This window comes from Crassostrea angulata, chromosome 8 (genome assembly GCF_025612915.1).
Source record: "Crassostrea angulata isolate pt1a10 chromosome 8, ASM2561291v2, whole genome shotgun sequence".
Classification (NCBI taxonomy): Eukaryota; Metazoa; Mollusca; class Bivalvia; order Ostreida; family Ostreidae; genus Magallana; species Magallana angulata.
Window position 1 is genome coordinate 28454609 of NC_069118.1, and position 21432 is coordinate 28476040.

At 34.1% G+C, this 21432-nt stretch overlaps 3 protein-coding genes and 1 pseudogene across 3 annotated transcripts; all 4 read right to left on the reverse strand.

Annotated features, from left to right (window-relative positions):
- Positions 1-17: 17 nt before the first annotated feature.
- On the reverse strand, positions 18-2555 carry LOC128158901 (uncharacterized). Its single transcript, XM_052821881.1, has 2 exons — positions 2479-2555; positions 18-2248 (listed from the first exon to the last, which is right to left on the reverse strand). The coding sequence occupies exon 2, from the start codon at positions 2239-2241 to the stop codon at positions 577-579; it is 1665 nt and encodes a 554-aa protein (XP_052677841.1). The 5' UTR covers positions 2242-2248; positions 2479-2555; the 3' UTR covers positions 18-576.
- A 1423-nt stretch (positions 2556-3978) lies between these two features.
- On the reverse strand, positions 3979-6124 carry LOC128158904 (RNA-splicing ligase RtcB homolog). Its single transcript, XM_052821883.1, has 5 exons — positions 5942-6124; positions 5503-5613; positions 5214-5333; positions 4658-4700; positions 3979-4530 (listed from the first exon to the last, which is right to left on the reverse strand). Exons 1-5 carry the CDS (start codon positions 6116-6118, stop codon positions 4466-4468), a joined length of 516 nt encoding a protein of 171 aa, XP_052677843.1. The 5' UTR covers positions 6119-6124; the 3' UTR covers positions 3979-4465.
- Positions 6125-7607: 1483 nt separating this feature from the next.
- Positions 7608-9757, reverse strand: LOC128158902 (uncharacterized; annotated as a pseudogene).
- Positions 9758-11027: 1270 nt separating this feature from the next.
- Positions 11028-20089, reverse strand: LOC128158903 (RNA-splicing ligase RtcB homolog). The gene is made up of 13 exons (XM_052821882.1): positions 19809-20089; positions 18843-18991; positions 18516-18564; positions 17221-17428; positions 14990-15039; positions 14539-14645; positions 14093-14252; positions 13526-13701; positions 13033-13221; positions 12586-12696; positions 12280-12399; positions 11716-11758; positions 11028-11588 (listed from the first exon to the last, which is right to left on the reverse strand). Exons 2-13 carry the CDS (start codon positions 18885-18887, stop codon positions 11524-11526), a joined length of 1323 nt encoding a protein of 440 aa, XP_052677842.1. The 5' UTR covers positions 18888-18991; positions 19809-20089; the 3' UTR covers positions 11028-11523.
- Between the last annotated feature and the right edge of the window lie 1343 nt (positions 20090-21432).

Genomic DNA, 21432 nt, shown 5'->3' on the forward strand with positions numbered 1-21432 from the left:
GAAGGTGTTGAAAAAGATTCATTTCATTGCTTGAACGTTAATCATCTGAAATAAACTAACGTGTAATATGTTCAAAAAACAAATAAATTGATTTAGTGTATTTCTGAATGTACCTTTTTTTATTTACATACATATGTGCATGATATTTGATTTACTTAAAATGCATTTTGATATATATTACATAAACCAGTTCCAAATAAAAGCCTAATCTTAGGGATTAACCTTTATAAAAAAAACCAACTTATTAATATTGAAAAGTTAATTGAAACAACCAAACCTGATTTTTGATTTACTTAAAATGCATTATAATATATATTACATAAATCAGTTCTAACTCCTTAATAAAGTACTAATCTTAGGGATAAACCTTTATAATAAAAACTTATTAATATTGAGAAGTTAATTGAAACAACCAAACCTGGATGACTTTAAACAGATCATTTTTTTATTGAACGAACAATACAATTTTTAATACTAAATATAAATGGTATAATACTGATTGAAGATTCCAATATATGCTTGTATGTATTCATGAAAATGTTATGTTTAAGTTACATCATTGTCAAACGTTTGTGCCTACTTTGAATATACGATTTTCTTTACATTGCCTTTGTTGCATTCACACACAAACAAATAGTCATTGTTGTCCACACATAGACCAAAAGGACTTTCAAGATCACAGTTATCAATGTAACGGAGAAATTGTCCACTCTTATCCACAATGTGGATGCAATTGTTGTCACTGTCTGCTGTCAGGATACGACTCTGACTGTCTGTTGTGATACCATAGGGTCTAAATGCTTTGTTCTTGGTAACTGAGGGCTGACCGGTGTATCTCCATCTAAGTTTCCCGTCCTGATTAACCACCACTACTACACCGGCCCCATAGTCAGCTACACAGATGTCATGGTTTCTGTTCTCTGTGATGTATTTAATATCATTATTCCTCGAGTATAAAGGTTTAAATTCATCATCAAATTGAATTGTTTGTTTCTCTGTATACCCCGAGTAGTGGACAACTTTGGATGGAATTTTAAGGTCATTGTGCATGGTGACCAGTAAATCACCTGTAGAGGTGACACACAGCTTATTAGGCACCCATCCCTGTAATCTGATCAACTCTTCTGTCTGTCCCATCTTTAGTAAATTCACTGTATTTGATTCATCATCAGTGTATATAAGGTTCCCATCACTGTCTACTGCTAGACCTCTCGGCCGGTTCCCTGATCTTGTGGTGTTTGTTTGATGCAGCGAACCATTAATGTTGAAACATTTGATTTCTTTGGTCAAACCACTCGTCCAGATTTTGTCTTCATTTAAACATGTTACATTAAGTAGAGATGCATGTCCAGTACGTATTATGGCGAGAAGCTCCGGTTCATCCAGTAGTTCTTTGACTGAAGTGTTGGGTTGGTGAATTGACGAGAGACTTTCTTCGGTAGCTGAATATAATGGGGTGATCTGTCCAAAAAAACGTTCCAGCTGCTCATGGTCTATCAAATTTGGAATAAATGTTGGCAGTGTTACCTTGATATTGGATGGCGACTTGCTGAATTCTCTGATTTTGGAGCTGTATTCAATGGTCGGAGTTACTTCTCTAGATTCCTTGATTTCACTCATAGACAGTAATGTTTCATTTATATGAGACTGTATTTGTTTTATTTCTTCCAAATGTATCTGTAAAATAGCTCGGTGTTTCTCTTTTATCTCACCAATTTTGGTTTTCAGTTTGTTGATGACGATGTCAATTTCTCTGTGCCATTTCTCTCCTTGTTTAGAAATTTCTGTTGTAAGTTTCTCATATCCTCCTTCCAGGTTGGCAAGTTGCTTTTCCAAGTCGAATGCAATTTCTTCGTATTTAGGAGTAATAAGATTATGTAACTTCTCTGTATCATTTTCAATCACTTCTTTCTTTGTCTTGTAAACCTCTAAAACTTCTACAAATATATGCCCTCTGTGTTGTTCAGATGCAATACAAGAAGAACAAACAAAAATGTTATCACAATTTTTGCACTGGTGTTCACAATTTTTTGTTGTATGCGTCATGCATTTTGGATATATCAAGGTTGATCTTCGATCCTGGAATCGGACTATTTTATGTGTTTCATATTCGTCTGAGATATGTTCTCCTATGCATGGCTTGCACAGGTTGACATGACAAAAGTCACAGTAACTCTGTGCTATGGCGGTCTCACAAAGGTCACAACGATGAACATCCTGAGCACTAGAGTGAGGATCCATGTTTGTTCTAAAAAAAATAATTTTCAGTATACTTGTCAAAATAAAACAAGTTACGAAAACGTATATACTATAAATCAAAGAAAATATTTAGAACATTAAAACGAAAGTATATTTATACACGGATATATTTTGATTTGGATAAGCATACACAGTCTCACGCTTCGTTATTTTTAAAAAGAAAATTAAGAATAGAAATACATTCCGAGATCAGAAATATCATAAGAATCATATATTTACCTAATCAGCCAATTTCGTTGTCAAAACATGGCTAGGCGTGTCACCTGACAATAGATATATTTACATTAAGAGTTACTTCCCGTGTCCCACTATTATAGATACGAGTTGCAGTTCTTTAGGGGTAAGGGGCAAATAAAATATCATTAAAATAATAGAAATGATCGAGTTCAATGCAATCCGATGGAAAGGGGGGGGGGGGCTAATGGACACCTCGGTAGACACCTCAGCCCATGTAGAAGACACGTACCTTGGCGCAATGACTATTTTCTTAATAATATAATAATATTCTTGTACAGATACGAATTGTAGTTCTTTAGGGGAAAGGGTAAAATCTGTATCCAAGATAAAATACGCTATCCTAAATAACATTAAAATAACATAAATGATTGAATGCTATCGAAGGGTGGGAGGGGGGGGGGGGCCTCGTTAATTAACATCACAGTAGACAGACATCTCGGCCAAACGACACCTCGGCCCACAAAAGACAGCTCGGCCCCGACAGATCGGCCCATGTAAAAATCTTAAGACGCCTCGGCCCAATGACAATTTTCGGTTGTAACATAATTATATCTCTTTGTACAACAAAACTGTACAATAAACATGGACAGATGATTTCCAACAACACACTGCAACACTGCATGTGAAGGGAATACATGTGGGGCGGGAAAGTAGATGCAATTGCAAAAATACTTATTTATTGATTTAATATTTATAATTTAATTATTTGCTTAAATGATAATGCAACTTAATTTTTATTTCGTATGAAAAATCAGTAATTTTTGTACTACTTAAAAAGAACATTAAGTACTGACTTGCTGACCATAATTGCGTTACGGTTTGTGCCTTTATTCTTATTCATATGACAAAACATACTGCTCAAAGTACGAAGGAATTATACAATCTAATTAAAATTAGATGTTAGATCCGCTCGCTTACTCGCTACACATCTAATTTTAAGTAGATTGGGAATTATAGATTTTTAAGAAATTGAAATATTTTCTTAAATCTTAAAATAACCTAAGAAAAATATTTTAGTGAAAGGTCAAAAAATGCCTTTAAAAATTACAGTTCTTTCATGAGATGGTATGGTGAATCCATTTTTAATGAAGTTCCTCTACATATTTACCCCCTCCCCCCCCCCCCCAAAAAAAAAAATAATAAACATTCTTAACTAAAAATTTGTCCCACTAATTTCTCCCAAGCATACTGCAAATAAGAATTCAGAAGATCACACAACGCCGCTCAAATAAACACAGATCGACCTAATAACATTTGATTTCAAATTTTGTTTTTCACTTTTATCTTCTTGGGTTTTTTTTTCTTTTGGGGAAGCGGAGGATGTGGAAAATTAACAGGGTGACGGTGTCACAGCCTTGTATATATGTACTGTCAATGTATATATGATTATGTTAATTATTAAACATGAATCACAATACATAACTGTACCTTAAACTCTCTGTCCAAGTAGTGTTATAAAAAAATAATCCAATAAATTTTTGGCAATGTATTTTAATGAAACAGTTTAACAAATCAGTTTTTGGAGGTCATATACGTGTATGTTCCTGTGGAAAATTTGTAGTGAAACAGACAGTTTACATGTAAGTATTCTTTGAAAATTGTTTGGCACATATATTAAATATCAAAGATACATTTTGGGACTCTTTTAAGAAACAAACAGGTACAGTAAATATACATAAACACAAAGAAACCCACTAAACTGCAAGAAATATACATTTTAAAACAAGTCTTAAAAGTTCAAATTTGAACACACTTTTGAAGTTATAAAGTTGCATTACAAAGCAAGATGATATGCTATATTTTTTCCCCTCACAATAAAATAAGACTTTAGTTAAGTTAACATAAAGTCTTGAATGAAACATAGAATCTTCCTCCACCAGATACAAGTAAGAGGTCACCAAAGCAGTATTGCACCAGTTGTAAAGATCCATTCCTGTGGTCAAGAAGTCAAGTTGTCTTATCACTTAGTTTATCCTTTGATTACCGCAATAGGACGTAGCTTTATGGCCTTTTTGCTAATGCCTGCCATGTGACCTGCAAACGAATATGAAATGAAATCATATTAAATACAAATTCTCAGAGTCAGATACAACATATTTTAGATATCATGATATCAACTGACATCTACAAATATTTAGTTGTGACTACTGCCTATACTTACAAGTATCTACAACATCTGTAACATTTTTGTAAGATTCGGGTGCCTGTGAAAAAGCAAAAATTGAAAATGAAAGTTACGAAGAGAATAGGAATTAATTGATATATCTGGCATGTAATATGCAAAAGACCCAATGTTACTTTTAATACCACCTCCAATCTAAAACCTTCTCAAGCCTTTTTGACATTTAGAAAATCACTTTTAAATGTTCAATCATGTAGTAATCATATGATAACCCATTTTCATAAACATCAAATAGATACATGTATTTTTTATCTCTTGAGACTAGTTAAACTTCTTTAAATCCAATGGTATGTGTAAAACTCAATCATAATACAAAGGTACCTGTAATACCTAACTTTGCTTTAGTCCAAAACTTCAATTTGATAACATTCAGTATAATACATACAAGTTGTTTTTTAAATTCCAACATAATTGTCCATAATTTTTTTAGGAAGTACCTTTGCTAGCTAAGACTCTCAACATAAAAAGGGGAAAAGATTGAAAGGGAAAAAAACTTTTGATAGCAAAGATGTGAGTGCTTGGACTGTGACCATACCTCCTCCATGACCAGCTTGGGTGAAGCCACTCTGATACTGATTCCTTTCTCCTCCAAAGCTGACAGGACCTCTGTGTAGTCCAGATTACGCCGAGACTTGGCTCGAGATAAAGCTCGACCCTTTAGAAAATATTTCAAAAAAGATCTGAAGTTGAGCATATACATATAGTTCTGACATTGAAGTAATCCACCAATGTTGACCATATTCATTAAACTCTTTTTTTGGACTGCACTTAAAAAAAGGTGCAGACATTGCTTTACATAATCAAGAATGTAACTGTTCACTTACAGCTCCGTGGCACGTGGTTCCGTACGTCTCATCCTTTCCCTGCTGTGTACCAGTCAGCACGTAGCTACACGTTCCCATGGTTCCTCCAATCAAAACAGGCTGTCCAGTCAGCTGATCATTTAAAATTAGATGGTAATAATTCTACTGCATCATACCTTAAATGCTGAACTAGCTTAAAGTACATTAATTTGAAAAATATAGGTATCATTTAAACACAGAAAGGGTAATAGGAGTAATTAGTAATGGGTTTAGGGTGGTAGCAAATAAATATCAAATTTCATAATATTAAGATTGTCTTTTATTGTGTTTTTTAAATCTTATTTTAATAAATCAGTTAGATGCTATTAATATGAAATAATTCATAAAGAAACACAAGATAGCACTGTTGACTTATTCCCCATAGAAGTTAAAAATATATAACCATGGACCACTTCCTCACCTGATAATCTACAGGAATAAGGGGGTGGTGGGGAGGGAAGGCCCGGGTGGCGACCTTCATGTGAACCAGTAAAGTCTTCTGTTTCCCACCCACAAAATGCTCCTCCACTTTGGCAATGTTGTGTGACACGTCATAAATCATAAACATGTCAAGGTCGTCTGGGGTACTGTCAAACATCTTCGCAAAGGCATTCAAGAAAAAAATGGAAACAGTTTCAGTTAAAATGACCAATTCAAAAATGAATCAGAACCATTTCCTGCTTTGAAAAAGCATTTGCCATGGTTTGATAAATAGTTGTGGATGGACATCATTTTTCATAGGTGTTTGAAACATACAGTTTTGAAAAAAGTTTCATAGAAATGTTTGCTCTTCCAATAATATTTTTGCTCATTCGTTACTTGGATTAACATATGGTTTCATCGATTGTTCTATTAAACAACAGCAGTAACTGCAGTACCTTTCTACAAAGGAAGGTCAAGCTGGAGCGATTAACCCGTGCATAGTTAGCGGCGGCAGCCATTCCTTTGAGGTAGTCCTGACCCTCCGGGGAGTAAATCTTGGCACACGCCAGTTGTCTGTCATTAACGTTAATGTTGTCACGCTTCATTGCTTTCTCCATAACAACCATAGCATCTAAAAAATGGTAAGTATATATACAAGAAATTAAATGATTGCTTTAATTATACAGTTTCTTGAATGGGGATATTATACCAGTTTCTCAAAAACAGTACTCAATGATAAATAAGATTAGATAAACGGCCATAAATAGAATATAAACCAAATCATGCGTGACAAGAAATTCAAATGTCAAATTAACCCTGTATTGCATGTTATTTGACAAGTGACATTATTTTTGGACCTTCCCTCGTAAATTCACGTACTCCTTCTTGTGTTCAACAGTTTATAAATACCAGACCTACCAGTTTATTAATACCTGAGTAGATCTGTTTGTTTTATTTACAAAACATATACTAAAATATATACTTGCATAAATGTTTGAAAATGAAAAACAAGAACGGTTGTCAACAAAGAAAATAAAATCCTTTTAAAACGCTTAAATCTCCAATTATCTTCCATAAAAAAAATTTGACTCGAGAAAATTCTACGGCCAGACAAAAAAGTTAAAAGAGGGTGTTATATTTAAGAAAAAATAACTTTTAGTCGTGAGGTATGCCGGTCAATTAAACTAAAAAAATAAGCCACTTTTTCTATTTTTGTCACTCTACTATATATAGTACCCCCTCACCCCGATGGGGTGCTACAGGTACAGGTGAGAAAGCAGCTTTACAACATCTGTCGTCAGCCTCATTGATCAACATTTACAACATTTTAAGTTTGTTAAAGTGTTATGAAACGTCTATCAATACTGTCAATATTAATGTGGATAAAAGTTTATTATAATTAAAATACTTTCACCGGTGTATGATTTTCAAACTTTACTTGCAATAAGTTTTTTTTGGAATGGTAAAAATTAGAAAAGCCCTATCAGTATTCGAATTAATGACCTACAGACTTAATGACTTCGTGGTTAAATTACTGTTTTTCTCCAATGCGCTACGCTGTTATATGCAGGTATTAAGTTTGGTGAAGAAAATATACTTTAAATTACACTAGACTTTACTGTTTTGAGATTTTTAATGGAAATACGTCACAATATGGATACTGTTCATCAAAACAAACATTACGTGCCTACAAACATATTGATTTCTAAGAACTAAATAATTTATAATAATAAATATCATTACAGATCAATTAAAATGCATCTGATTTAAATTTTAAAAATAATATGAACTGAATTCATTTTGACGAAAATCCCCTTTTGAATTATATTGTAAAAGTGTCTATTTCCAATATTTCAGTTTCTTGATATTGCCTTTGAAACACTCGCACACAAACAGATTGTCACTCTTGTCCACATATAAACCAGAAGGATTCTCCAGATCACAGTTATCAATGCATCGGATTAACTGTCCATTCTGATCCAGACAGTGGATACGATGATTATCAAAATCTCCAGTCAGGATAAGACTCTGACTGTCTGTTGTGATTCCATGAGGATTAAATGGTTTTGTCTTGGTAACTGAGGGATGACCAGTGTATCTCCATCTGAGTTTCCCGGTCTGATTAACCACGACTACCGCACCGACCTCACTGTCAGCTACACAGATGTCATGGTTTCTGTTCTCTGTGATGTATTTGATATTACGATTCCCGGAGTACAGAGGTTTACCTTCATTATCAAATTGAATCGTTTGTTTCTCTGTAGATCCTGAGTAACAGATAACTTTGGATTGAGTTTCATCATCACTGAACATGGTAACCAGAAGATCACCAAAAGAGGTTGAACACAAATTAACAGGCGTCCATCCCTGTAATCTGATCAACTCTTCTGTCTTTCCAGTCTTTAATTTATTCACTGTCTCTGTAAACCATTCACTGTACAATAAATCCCCATCGCTGTTTACAGCTATATCATTTGGCCAATGTCCCGATTTTGTTTGGATTTTCTGCAACAGTGAACCTTTAATGCTAAAGCATTTAATATCTCTACTTTCTCCAGATGTCCATATCCTGTCTTCAATCTCACATGTTACACTGTATAGATTTTCTTTATAACCAGTATGTATTGTAGCAATAAGCTCTGGTTCATCCAGTATTTGTCTGACTGAAGTCAGTGACAAGACATTTTCTTCTGTAGAAGTAGATAATGGGGTGATCTGTCCAAACAAATTATACAGCTTCTCGGTGTCTGCTGGCTTTGGAACGATTGTGGGCAGTGTCACTTTAATTTTGGGTGGCATCTTACTGAATTCTCTAATCTGAGACCTGTATTCAATGGTTGGCAATACTTCAGTGGATTCCTTAATTTCCTCTATAGACAGTTGCGTTTTATTTATTAGAAGTTGTATCTGTTTAATTTCATCCAAGTGTTTCTGTAAAATATCTCTGTTTTACTTTCATCTCAATGATTTCGGTTTCCATTTTGTTGATGACAATGTCGACTTCTCTGTGCCATACCTGTCCTAATTTGAAAATTTCTGTTGTAATATTTTGATATCCTCCATCAATGTTAGCAATCTGATTTTCTAAGTCGACTGCAATTTCTTCATATTTAGGAGTAATAAAATTCTTCAACTTCTCTGTATCCTTTGCAATAACTTCTTTCTTTGTCTTGTAAACTTCAATAACTTCCACAAATATGTGTCCTCTGTGCTGTTCAGATGCAGTACAAGAAGAGCAAATAAAATTGTTATCACAGTCCTTGCACTGGAGTTCGCAGTTTTTTGATGTATGCGTTATGCATTTTGGATAAATCAAGGTTGATCTTCGATCCTGGAATCGGACTATTTTATGTGTATCATATTCGTCTAAGATATGTTCCCCTATACAGGGCCTGCACAGGTTGACATCACAAAAGTCACAGTAACTCTGTGCTATGGCGGTCTCACAAAGGTAACATCGATGAACATCCTGAGCAGTAGAGCGAGCATCCATGTTTGCTTTAAAAAAATTAATTTTCAGTATACTTGTCAAAATAAAATAAGTTACGAATACGTATATACTATGAATCAAAGATATTATTTAGAATATTAAAACGAAAGTAAATGTACATATTTTTAATTTGGATACTAGTAATTATACACACCTTCACGCTTTATTATTTGTTTTTAAAGTAAATTTAGTTTAGAAATGCATTCTGAGACAAGGAATATAGAAATCACATATTTATCTTACCAGACAGGTTCGTTGTCAAAACATGGCTGGGCTTGTTACCTGACAGTATATTTATATTTACAATTAAGAGTTACTTCCCGTGTGTCAATTAAAGTATTCTTGTATAGATACGAGTTGCAGTTCTTTACGGGTAAGGGGAAAATAGAATATCATTAAAATAATAGAAATTATCGAATTCAATGCTATCCGATTGGGGGGGGGGGGGGGGGGGGGGGCTCATGGACACCTCGGTAGACACCTCGGCCCATGTAGAAGACACGTACCTCGGCGAAATGACTATTTTCTTAATAATATAATAATATTCTTGTACAGATACGAATTGTAGTTCTTTAGGGGAAAGGGTCAAATTTGTATCCAAGATAAAATACGCTATCCTAAATAACATTAAAATAACAGAAATGATTGAATGCTATCAAGGGGGGGGGGGGGGGGGGCTCGTGGACATCTCGGTAAACAGACACCTCGGACAAACGACACCTCGGTCCACAAAAGACAGCTCGGCCCCGACAGATCGGCCCATGTAAAAGACGCCTCGGCCCAATGACAATTTTAGGTTGTAACATAATTATATCTCTTTGTACAACAAAACTGTACAATAAACATGGACAGATAATTTCCAACAACACGCTGCATGTGAAGGGAATACATGTGGGCCGGGAAAGTAGAAACAATTGCAAAAATACTGATTTATTGATTTAATATTAATTATTTCCTTAAACGATAAGGCAATTTAATTAATTTTTATTTCGTATGAAAAATCCGTAATTTTTTGTACTACATCTGCTCAAAGTACGATAGGAATTATACAATTTAATTAAAATTAGACGTTAGATCCGCTCGCTTACTCGCTAATTTTAATTAGATTGGGAATTATAGATTTTTACGTATTTGAAATATTTTCTTAAAATAATCTAAGAAAAAATAGTTTAGTCATTAACTAAGTGGTCAAAAATGCCTTTAAAAATTACAGTTCTTTCTTGGGATGGTATGGTCAATTCATTTTTAATAAAAAATCTTAACTAAAAATTTTCCAACTAATTTCCCCCACGCATACTGCAGATAAGAATTCAGAAGATCACACATCACCTTTTTCAATGCCGCTCAAATAAACACAGATCGACCTAATAAAATTTGATTTCAAATTTTGTTTTTCACTTTTATCTTCTTGGTTTTTTTTTCTTTTGGGGAAGCAGAGGATGTGCAAAATTAACAGGGTGACGGTGCGACAGCCTTGTATTTATGTACTGTCAATGTATATATGATTATGTTAATTATTAAACATAAATCACAATACATAACTGTACCTTAAACTCTCTGTCCAAGTAGTGTTATAAATAAAAAAAATCCAATAAATTTTTGGCAATGTATTTTAATGAAACAGTTTAACAAATCAGTTTTTGGAGGTCATATACGTGTATGTTCATGTGGAAAATTTGTAGTGAAACAAACAGTTTACATGTAAGTATTCTTTGAAAATTGTTTGGCACATATATGAAATATCAAAGATACATTTTGGGACTCTTTTGACAAACAAACAGGTACAGTAAATGTACATAAACACAAAGAAACCCACTAAACTGCATGAAATGTACATTTTAAAACAAGTCTTAAAAGTTCAAAATTGAACACACTTTTGAAGTTTAAAAAGTTGCATTACAAAGCAAGATGATATGCTATAATTTTTCCCTTACAACTAAATAAGACTTCAGTTAAGTTAACATAAAGTCTTGAATGAAACATAGAATCTTCCTCCACCAGATACAAGTAAGAGGTCGCCAAAGCAGTATTGCACCAGTTGTAAAGATCCATTCCTGTGGTCAAGAAGTCAAGTTGTCTTATCACTTAGTTTAGCCTTTGATTACCGCAATAGGACGTAGCTTTATGGCCTTTTTGCTAATGCCTGCCATGTGACCTGCAAACAAATATGAAATGAAATTATATTAAATACAAAATCTTAGAGTCAGGAACAACATTTTTTAGATATCATGATATCAATTGACATCTACAAATATCTAGTTGTGACTACTGCCTATACTTACAAGTATCTACAACATCTGTAACATTTTTGTAAGATTCAGGTGCCTGTAAAAAAGCAAAAATTGGAAAATGAAAGTTAAAAGAGTAGGAATTCATTGATATGTGGCATGTAATTATAATATGCAAAAGATCCAATGTTACCTTTAAAACCACCTCAAATCTGAAACCTTCTCAGGCCTTTATTGACATTTAGAAAACTACTTTTAAATGTTTGTGTATAGTAAACCCATATTCATATACATCATGATAAATACATGTATTGTGTAATTTTATATCTCTTGAGACAAGTTACTCTTCTTTAAATGCAACAGTATGTGTAAAACTCAATCATAATACAAAAGTGCAACATGTAATATTTAACTCTGCTTTAGTCCAAAACTTCAAATTAATAACATTCAGTATTATACATACAAGCTGGGTTTTTTAAAACTCTGACATAATTGTCCAAAGTTTTTTAGGAAGTATCTTCAGTTAGCTAGCTAACAATTTCGACATGCATGGGGAGAGGAGTGAAACCCCAAAAAACTTTGATCGCAAAAATGTGAGTGCTTGGACTGTGATCGTACCTCCTCCATGACCAGCTTGGGTGAAGCCACTCTGATACTGATTCCTTTCTCCTCCAAAGCTGACAGGACCTCCGTGTAGTCCAGATTACGCCGAGACTTGGCTCGGGATAAAGCTCGACCCTTTAGAAAATATTTCCAAAAAATCTGAAGTTGAGCATATACATATAGTTCTGAAATTGAAGTAATCCACCAATTTTGACCATATTCAGTAAAAAAAAAATTTGCAGTCAACAGGACTGCACTTAAAAAAACTTCATAATGTTAAAGACATTTCTTTACATAACAAGAATGGAGCTGTTCACTTACAGCTCCGTGGCACGTGGTTCCGTACGTCTCATCCATTCCTTGCTGTGTACCAGTCAGCACGTAGCTACACGTTCCCATGGTTCCTCCAATCAAAACAGGCTGTCCAGTCAGCTGATCATTTAAAAATTAGATGGTAATAATTCAACTGCATTATACCTTAATTGCTGAACTAGCTTAAAGTACATTAATTTGAAAAATATAGGTATCATTTAAACACAGAAAGGGTATTAGGAGTAAATAGTGATGGGTTTTGGGTGGTAGCAAAAGAAAATCAAATTTCATAATATTAAGAATTATATCTTTTATTGTGTTTTTTTTAATCTTATTTGAGTAAATCAGTTAGATGCTTATTCAAATATGAAATATTTCATAAAGAAACACAAGATAGCGCTGTTGACTTATTCCTCATAGAAGTTAAAAATATATAACCATGGACCACTTCCTCACCTGATAATCTACAGGAATGAGGGGGTGATGGGGCGGGAAGGCCCGAGTGGAGCCCTTTCTGTGAACCAGTAAAGTCTTTTGTTTCCCGTCCACAAAATGCTCCTCTACTTTGGCAATGTTGTGTGACACATCATAAATCATAAACATGTCAAGGTCGTCTGGGGTACTGTCAAACATCTTCGCAAAGGCCTTAAAGAAAAAAATGGAAACACTTTCAGTTCAAATGACCACTCCGAAAATGAATCTGAACCATTTCCTGCTTTGAAAAAGCATCTGCCATGGTTTGATTAATAGTTGTGGACGAGTATCAATTTTCATAGGCATTTGAAACACGCAGTTTAAAAAAAGTTTCATAGAAATTTTGGCTCTTCCAATAACATGTTTGCTTCAGTCTTTACTTGGATTAACGTTTGGTTTCATCGACTGTTCCACTAAACAATAATTATAATCTGCAAAAATTAGTGCTCAGCAAATAATAAAGAAACCGCAGTACCTGTCTACAGAGGAAGGTCATGCTGGAGCGGTTGACCCACGCATAGTTAGCGGCGGCAGCCATTCCTTTGAGGTAGTCCTGACCCTCCTGGGAGTAAATCTTGGCACACGCCAGTTGTCTGTCGTTGACTTTAATGTTGTCACGCTTCATTGCCTTCTCCATAGCAACCAGAGCATCTAGAAAATCATAGATACATATGGCATTAAATGATTCCTTTAATAGCAAGTAATTTTCATTTTAATGATGTTTTAATGAATCTTAAAAAAAATTTGTCACCAGAAAAAAAATTTTTACTTTGTATAGTAGCTTTATCATGCAATTTTACCTGTATGTGAAACTGTAAAATAAATTTACTGAACGCAAGAATTCTTTTACAAGTGTCTCAGAATCAAAAACCAAACCAACCCAGTTTGTGACTACATATCTGGATCGTTGTTTCCAAAAATTATTCTGTACTGAAACAATCATCAAATAACACTTGGCATCAGAGATTCAGATGATAAATACATGGTAACTAAAACCTGACCAGCACTTTATTACTGTCTACCTGTGAGGTATGTTATTTACCTGTTGCTACCTGGTGGCCCAGCCCCCGACTCCCACAGTGGATCATCACACACACCTGTCCCTTACACTCGATGCCCATCTTTTTGGCGGCAAACTTATTGTAGATCTCGTCCACCACCTGTATCTCAGCATAATGGTTGCCGGCTCCCAGAGTTCCCAACTGAAATCAAGATCGCCGACACATAAAAATTGTATAAATCACAGGACCTTTTTTCTCAGAGTTTTTTTTTCTAAGAGACTCTGAGATTTCATAATTATATGTTTCAAAGTACATGTTACCTATTGAGAAAAAGATTCAAATTTTTCAATAGGTAATTTTGACGTGATGAATTTGTTTCAGTTCTTAAAATGTAAGGAATGTTGTTATCATCACAATAATTCATTGATAAATAAGAAACAAGTTTGACCATTTAGAAACAAGTGAAGTTTTGATTTTTCCCACTGACCTGGGGTAGTCCCCTTTTCTTGGCCCGGCTGCTGACTTTTCCGGGGTCGGCCTGTAACATCCTCCCGTACTCCTCACAGTGCTCCTTGTCCTCCGCCCACGCATAACCTGACAAACAAAACACAAAACTGCATTAAGAATCTATGTATCTATGCATACCCTGACATAGATCAAGCAATTAATGTCAACGACCTCCTAACAATAACTGACATGGGAATTCTCGTGTGAAATTAACATGATAAAGCCGGCTCTCACGGATTTCATGTTAGAGTGGTATGGATCACTTCCATATTGTGACTTATCATTTTCTTTTTCAAAATATACCATAAACCATTACTAATCCTGAGATCCTACATACATATCATACTGACATACATACATGTACCGTTATATCATACTGACCTTCAAACATGTATATCATACTGACCTACATACATGTATATCATACTGACCTTCTCTGAGAGACCAGTCCATGCCCATTTCTAATGCCTCTTCTAAATTCCTGTAACAAATATTTTTAATTATAGATCCAAACTACCTGCATGTTAAAGAGAAAAAATACCTAGTAACTATATGATTGTTGATCTAATCAATTATAAACCAATTGTTAATTAAATGCATGTGGCTTATTGCAATTCCTAAATTTCATTTTAATGAAATCATCATAATTTTTTTGAACTAATTTTTTCTTAAAGTCCTACATTCATATTATTGGCAGTACCTCTAGGAGTTAAGTTTCTTTCAATGTTTTTACTTTTATCATTTACGTGTATACATGGTCTTTGACAGAAATACAGATAAGAAGCAATGCTAAAATATTACCATCCCTTTATGAAGTTCAGTATGTACATGTACAGTGTTAAGGTATGCCGTTACTGTTTACAGTATTTGCAGGAATTATCCCATAGGATATAACATGTACACAAATTTACAGCCTAGCATGCATATATCTCTGTATAGTGTCAAAACATAACTGAACTCATAATACTTTAAAGAATCTGTTCATGGTAGAAATCTATCAAATCTCAATGACTCTCCTTCACTTCCAAGATACATGTAGACTAGTGGATGATGGGAAATCAACTTAGTTAACAAAACTAATACCTCTGTCTTGTTTAACAAAAATCTGTCAGAGATTGATATGATAATGTCAGAGACCTTTTCATAACAGTGGTAAAAGAATCAATTTACTTAACAACCAAAAATCTCACAGAAATCCATTGGGATGTCTGCCAGACAATAACACTCAGTCTAATTTCTTTTATTCAGATTTCTAGCACTGCATTTTTGACATCCCCAAAAAATAGTGTGTGTATATTCAGAAAATCATTAGATGCATTATATTTGTACTAGCTGCAATAATGTAGCCCTCTCCCATTTTTTTTTATTTTTTTTTTCGGAGAGGCTTCGTACATATACAGATGTATGCACAAATATAAGACAAATATAATATTTATCAATACATCACTATCAAGAACATTTTGAGTCATAAAGGAGTTATGATTTCATTGTGGCCCATTGTCCAAAATTATGAGGGGATAAGTATTGACAGATATTAATTAAAATTGTACTAATATAGCATTGGATCAGATCAGACAACACCACAAAAATATACCGGGTACACATTTATATGGCAATGCAATGTACCTCATGAAGGGCTTATCTCTTAACAACAACATCTAATATCATGTATATCATTTTCTGAAGCATTAGAACATAATCTGTGTGTACAGCTAATGATCTCTTACAAGAGGTCTCTGCATGACTCTCATTTGTTCTACTGCTCATTGAATGTCCAGAAGTAATGGTGATTCAATTTGACCAAATTTGTGACAGAGAAAGAAGACTTATTAGTGATAGATCATTATAATCCTCATAGACTACATCTTAATTACGGGGGCTTTTTATGACTGTCGTCCATAAACAAGCCATCCTAATTATTTCCTATCTCTACATTTCTAAGGCTTGATTTCTGTATTTCTAACCCTTATTAAGGTACTTAAGATTGTTAGATATTGAAATGTACAAAATGATTATTTTTGGCCTTACAATTTGCATAAGTCTTCCAGATGATGATGAATGGTTACAATAGAAGATATTTTTAAAAATCTATGTTTTTCTGCATCACATTTTCTAAAGTGCCCTTCCTCCCTTAAACATTCTTGTCCCCACCCCCCCCCCCCCACAAAAAACCCCCCACTCATTCCTTACTAAAAATGAAGGGGGCTGAGTACCGGTATTTTAATCAGTATGTTAACCACCCTTAAAATTTACTGTGGTTTCATCAGTATTCATCGATTACTAATTCTGGTGAATCAAGTTGTTGACCTGATCCACAAAATTTAATATATGTTCATTGAAGTGCAATATTAAATGCACAGTATTGTTTAGATCATTTAGCTACTAATTTTATGTCTCCAAGAAACTGAGATTTCCCCTAAATCTACTTGAAATTGAAAAAATGTAACTGATGGTTAAATTTCACGTCACAATTAATTAACTGTAACTTGAGCCCAGAGCCTCTGGCATACCATGCTGCTCTTACCACTGAGCTGTTGAGACCCGATCGCAATATTGACTGACAGATCTGAGATACACCTGTTAATAAGGTGACACTAATATTAATGAAACCAGGGTAACTGTCATGGCTGCAAATTTGTCCGAGATTTGAGGCAGTACTTACTGTGCTGTCATGGGAATGATTCCCTTCGAGCCCACACCAACTGGGATGTGATCAAACATGCACTGAGCGAGCTGTTCTTTGAGAGGGGCCACATCTTTCTCCATCAGATTGGTACGGAGCAGGCGGACCCCACAGTTAATGTCGAACCCCACCCCTCCAGGCGAGACTACTGCGTCTTTGTTACTCATGTCAAAGGCGGCCATATTTCCTACAACATTTCTAACACCATTTTACATAGATCTATTAACTAAAAAAAAAGATTCAAATCTGAAATCAAATGGCAGCACTACAAAATTTCAAACAAGAAGTCTTGTCTATTATTTTGGGAGAATAAATGACTGTGTGTGCTATTTCATCAAGCTTTAGAAAGAATTTTCAGACTTTTTGAAAAGTATACAATTCAACTCAATTAGGCCAAAATAAAATTATGGTTTATTTAAAATTGCCTCCCACCTCATTGAAATACCCCCCCCCCCCTCATGAGGTGGCAAACAGACAATAATTCTTTGGCCCAGTTGCAAGTATTGATTTGGCAGGAAAAAATAACAATAACCCAACCACCAAACATTAATTTCAATTTTTTTTCATTATATTTTTTTCCTCCCCAGATTCTCCATTAAAAAGTTGTTACAGGCAATGTTGCCTCAAGCTCAATTCATTTTTCAGCTCAATGGCTTAATGATTAGATTTGAGTCTCATACATGAGTTAAATTCACTTCTGCCTGTCAGATGTGAATGTCTAATTACAAAGTCACAGATGACTTCAAAGAAAGATCAGGCTTTTCATGTCCTGTATCATCTTAATAGAATTAACTCCAAATCAATACTACAAATGTCAATTTTTTCTTTAAATGGGAAGGGATGGTGATAAGGTTTAAATCTCAGACCCAAAGATTTGATGAAATTGTATGAAATTTTTCGATGGATCAAACAGCAGCTTTGATATGTACCGGTATAGTACATGCATATAATTAATTATATACAAGTTTTAACTTCATTGAAAATAAGACAAGTGTTTCTGCCAGTTTATGAGATTGAAAGTTTCTCAAAAATAGTGTGTAGTCAAATATTGTAAAATCTGAAAATTATAAAATGGTGAAAGTATTTTGATTTGAAATGTACTTTTATAAATCCACATCAATATTGACAGGTGTCCCATAACATTTTATTGATAAGGTATTTTTATGTGTTCTATGGTGACTGGACCGAGATGCAAAATGACTCAAAATCTAAGGTCTACATCTACTTGGTAGATCAAATTTCATAGCAATATATATTTTGTTCCTGTATCCTACCTATAGCAAATCCATACCCTGAATGGACATCAGGAAGACCGATTGATTTCTGCAGAGGAAAAATTTTTTTTTTAAAAATATGCACACCTCAATGTTTTTAAATGCATAATAAGTAAATGGGAAATGTATTTTCTTTACTTCTGATATGTTCTACAATATTTTTTTAAAAAGTTTTGCCAAGATATGATGTCAGATCAATAAACACCATATTCATTGTAGCACCAAATGTTTTGATACCGCAGCAATCTTGATTTTCAATAGAGCAACATTTCTGTTATACCAAATCATATTAGATACATGAATATGTGTATATGCTTGAACACTTACCCCCACTATTCCAGGCAGAGCAGCCACGTTTCCTATTTGTTTCATCCCTGGGAGAAACCCTCCATAACCTTGAGTCCGACAGGACTGTTTTTAATTCATCAAAACATAAGTTTCTCAAGAGTTTCATTTGTATAAAATATACCCTCTACCTAAAAGAAAGATCAATCGCAAGTGTGATTCAATAGTGAATGTTGAAGAGATATACTAGGTGTTCTTCATTATGCTATTTCAAATGACACTAAAATCGTGAAAATGAAAAGGCATTATGTTTTTAAAGCTAGAATCTTATCAATGCTCATTAAATAGAACCAGTCTTAACAATCACACACAAAGTGAATGATTAGAACTAGGGGCATAACTTCTTAAATATGTAGATTTTTTTTAAAAATTACAATTAATAATGGAGTTGTCTGGTTATTTTAAAAGTCAATCCATTTACATCCATCAAAACCATCATACAGTCTCTAGGGAGGTTTCGCAATAATATATTTTATCTAATCTATCATAACAAGTTTTCCTGCAGTTTCATTTACACAAGACCAGAATACTGTTGTTTCATTAATAATCAAGGGTATCTATTTTCGTGGATATAGGGAAAATCATAGTTTCAAGGATACGTAAATTCGTTGTCAATGACCCCATCAATACAAAATGTTAATAGAAATTGCACTTCAATCATTCAATGAACATTTAATTTCGTGGATGAACTTAACAACGAAATCCACGAAAATTGATATTCAACAAATATTGATGAAACCACAGTACAACACAGAATTTCAATAAAATTTTGAAATTAATCAACTCAGTTACCTACTCAATCACATAAAAATTTAGGGTGCTAATTAATCAGATTAAAAGTGACAATTAAATGAGGAAATTTCGTTATCCGTGGTAGGGCCTAACATTAAAGTAGCTGATTATCCAATGTATCGACTATTGATAAGTAGAACTGGTTTAGAATCTTACGTTCATATTGTCCACAAATCCTTTCTTGATCCTCCAGCAACAATTGCTTATTTTTTCTAGGTACTTAAGTTCATCATTGTAAGTTCTCACAACCATGCTGACAATTTTTTGTATTCTAAAATATATGTAACGTAAAATCTAAAATTTGCGAAAATGTGTTAATCTTTCGAGAAAATTCGAACATATAATATTTCTTTGGGAAATGTGAGACAGAATACATGTCAACACAATAAACAAGTCATGATAATTTTTCTATGAACTGATATGTCATTTTCAATTAAAATTATCACATATAATGATGCCATAAAATAAAATACACTTGTTTGCCTTCTTTGCCGAAATCCGAAATCACGTAATCCTAGTAATATTTTTTTCTATCTCCTTATGAAAAGAGTTCCATATTACTAGTAACTAGTTCGAGCATAATTGTTTCGTTTTCAACTTCTGTAATTTTTAAAGCCTTGGAGCAGAGAAGGATCATGAGGATGTTATGTGTGTGGTTTAGACTTTAGGCCTCCAATTTATTTTATTTGTTTTTTTGGAGGGGGGGGGGGGGGCGTTGCGGCGTTCAACAAGTTGGATCAACCGCAACCTTTTTTTTTCCATAGTGACCGAAGTGTTTTTTCTCAATACATGTCACTCTTCATGCAATATGCACGAACATTGTCCACAACAACATCAAAGTTAAGTTTTTGTTCAAAGTTAGCATCAAAGTTGCGAAAGTTCAGATCATGTAACTATTCATTATATAATGTTAATTATCGATTGTTACAAAATTTGTTTTTTTTCATTCAAAGTTTAGTCAATAACATCATACATTTTACACCAACCCCTCACTCAAGCCTCTAGCGACCCCCCACCCCCACCCCCACCCCCCCCCTCCGACAAATCTAGTCATTTCTCGGACACCCCTCCCCCCTTGGACAAAAGTTGCTGAATCCGCGCTTGTACTTGTAATTTACATCTACCGTCCATTAAAAACCCGATCATTCAAGAAGTGTAAATTATAGTGTACATATTTTATATATGTTCGACTTACATGTACATGTAGTAATGTAAACCCATAACTGGCCAACTTGTCTAAAATATACGTGTATCATCAATACATTGACGGGTTCACATGTTCCGATGTATATATATACGGGGATTCAAATAGTTTATGTATCTCAAGAATATAATTTTCATTAACGATAAATGAATCATTGATAAATAATTAAGACATTTTTAAAGGTTTCAGACCTCAAAATCTTCAGCACATGCATGCACGTACGTGACGCAAAGACATGCGCAGTCGTGTGGGTAGCTGACTTTACTTTTGATAAGACCCCCATCGTAAAGTAGAGTATACGGCTTCCTTGGCAATCTTGTTTCGATAATAACCCCAAATATAATGACAAATTTGATGAGAACTTAACGTTTTCTTTACTTGGTAATAAGGAAATGAATCGATGCTATGACGATATTCAAAGCTTCCAGCGATTTTCCGAAGGTTTCATTACACAGTTAATTGGGCATGATAAGAAGCCTTATCCATCATTATCAGCTTGTAAAAGACTAAGCATGTTTTGAATTGTGAACATCGATATCTAATCAAGTGGACTAACGGCTAACGTTGCTGTCAATA

Bases quoted from the DNA above. Each gene is read 5' to 3' on its own strand.
- LOC128158901 (XM_052821881.1), bottom strand. From the start codon at position 2,241: ATGGATCCTCACTCTAGTGCTCAGGATGTTCATCGTTGTGACCTTTGT.
- LOC128158904 (XM_052821883.1), bottom strand. From the start codon at position 6,118: ATGTTTGACAGTACCCCAGACGACCTTGACATGTTTATGATTTATGAC. The intron at 5,334-5,502 runs GTAAGTGAACAG...TATTTTCTAAAG, and splicing joins GAACCACGTGCCACGGAGCT to GGTCGAGCTTTATCTCGAGC. The intron at 4,531-4,657 runs GTAAGTATAGGC...ATTCGTTTGCAG, and splicing joins TACAGATGTTGTAGATACTT to GTCACATGGCAGGCATTAGC.
- LOC128158903 (XM_052821882.1), bottom strand. From the start codon at position 18,887: ATGAAACAAATAGGAAACGTGGCTGCTCTGCCTGGAATAGTGGGG. The intron at 13,702-14,092 runs GTAAATAACATA...ATGATTTTCTAG, and splicing joins GGGCCACCAGGTAGCAACAG to ATGCTCTGGTTGCTATGGAG. The intron at 13,222-13,525 runs GTACTGCGGTTT...TTTTTCTTTAAG, and splicing joins TGACCTTCCTCTGTAGACAG to GCCTTTGCGAAGATGTTTGA.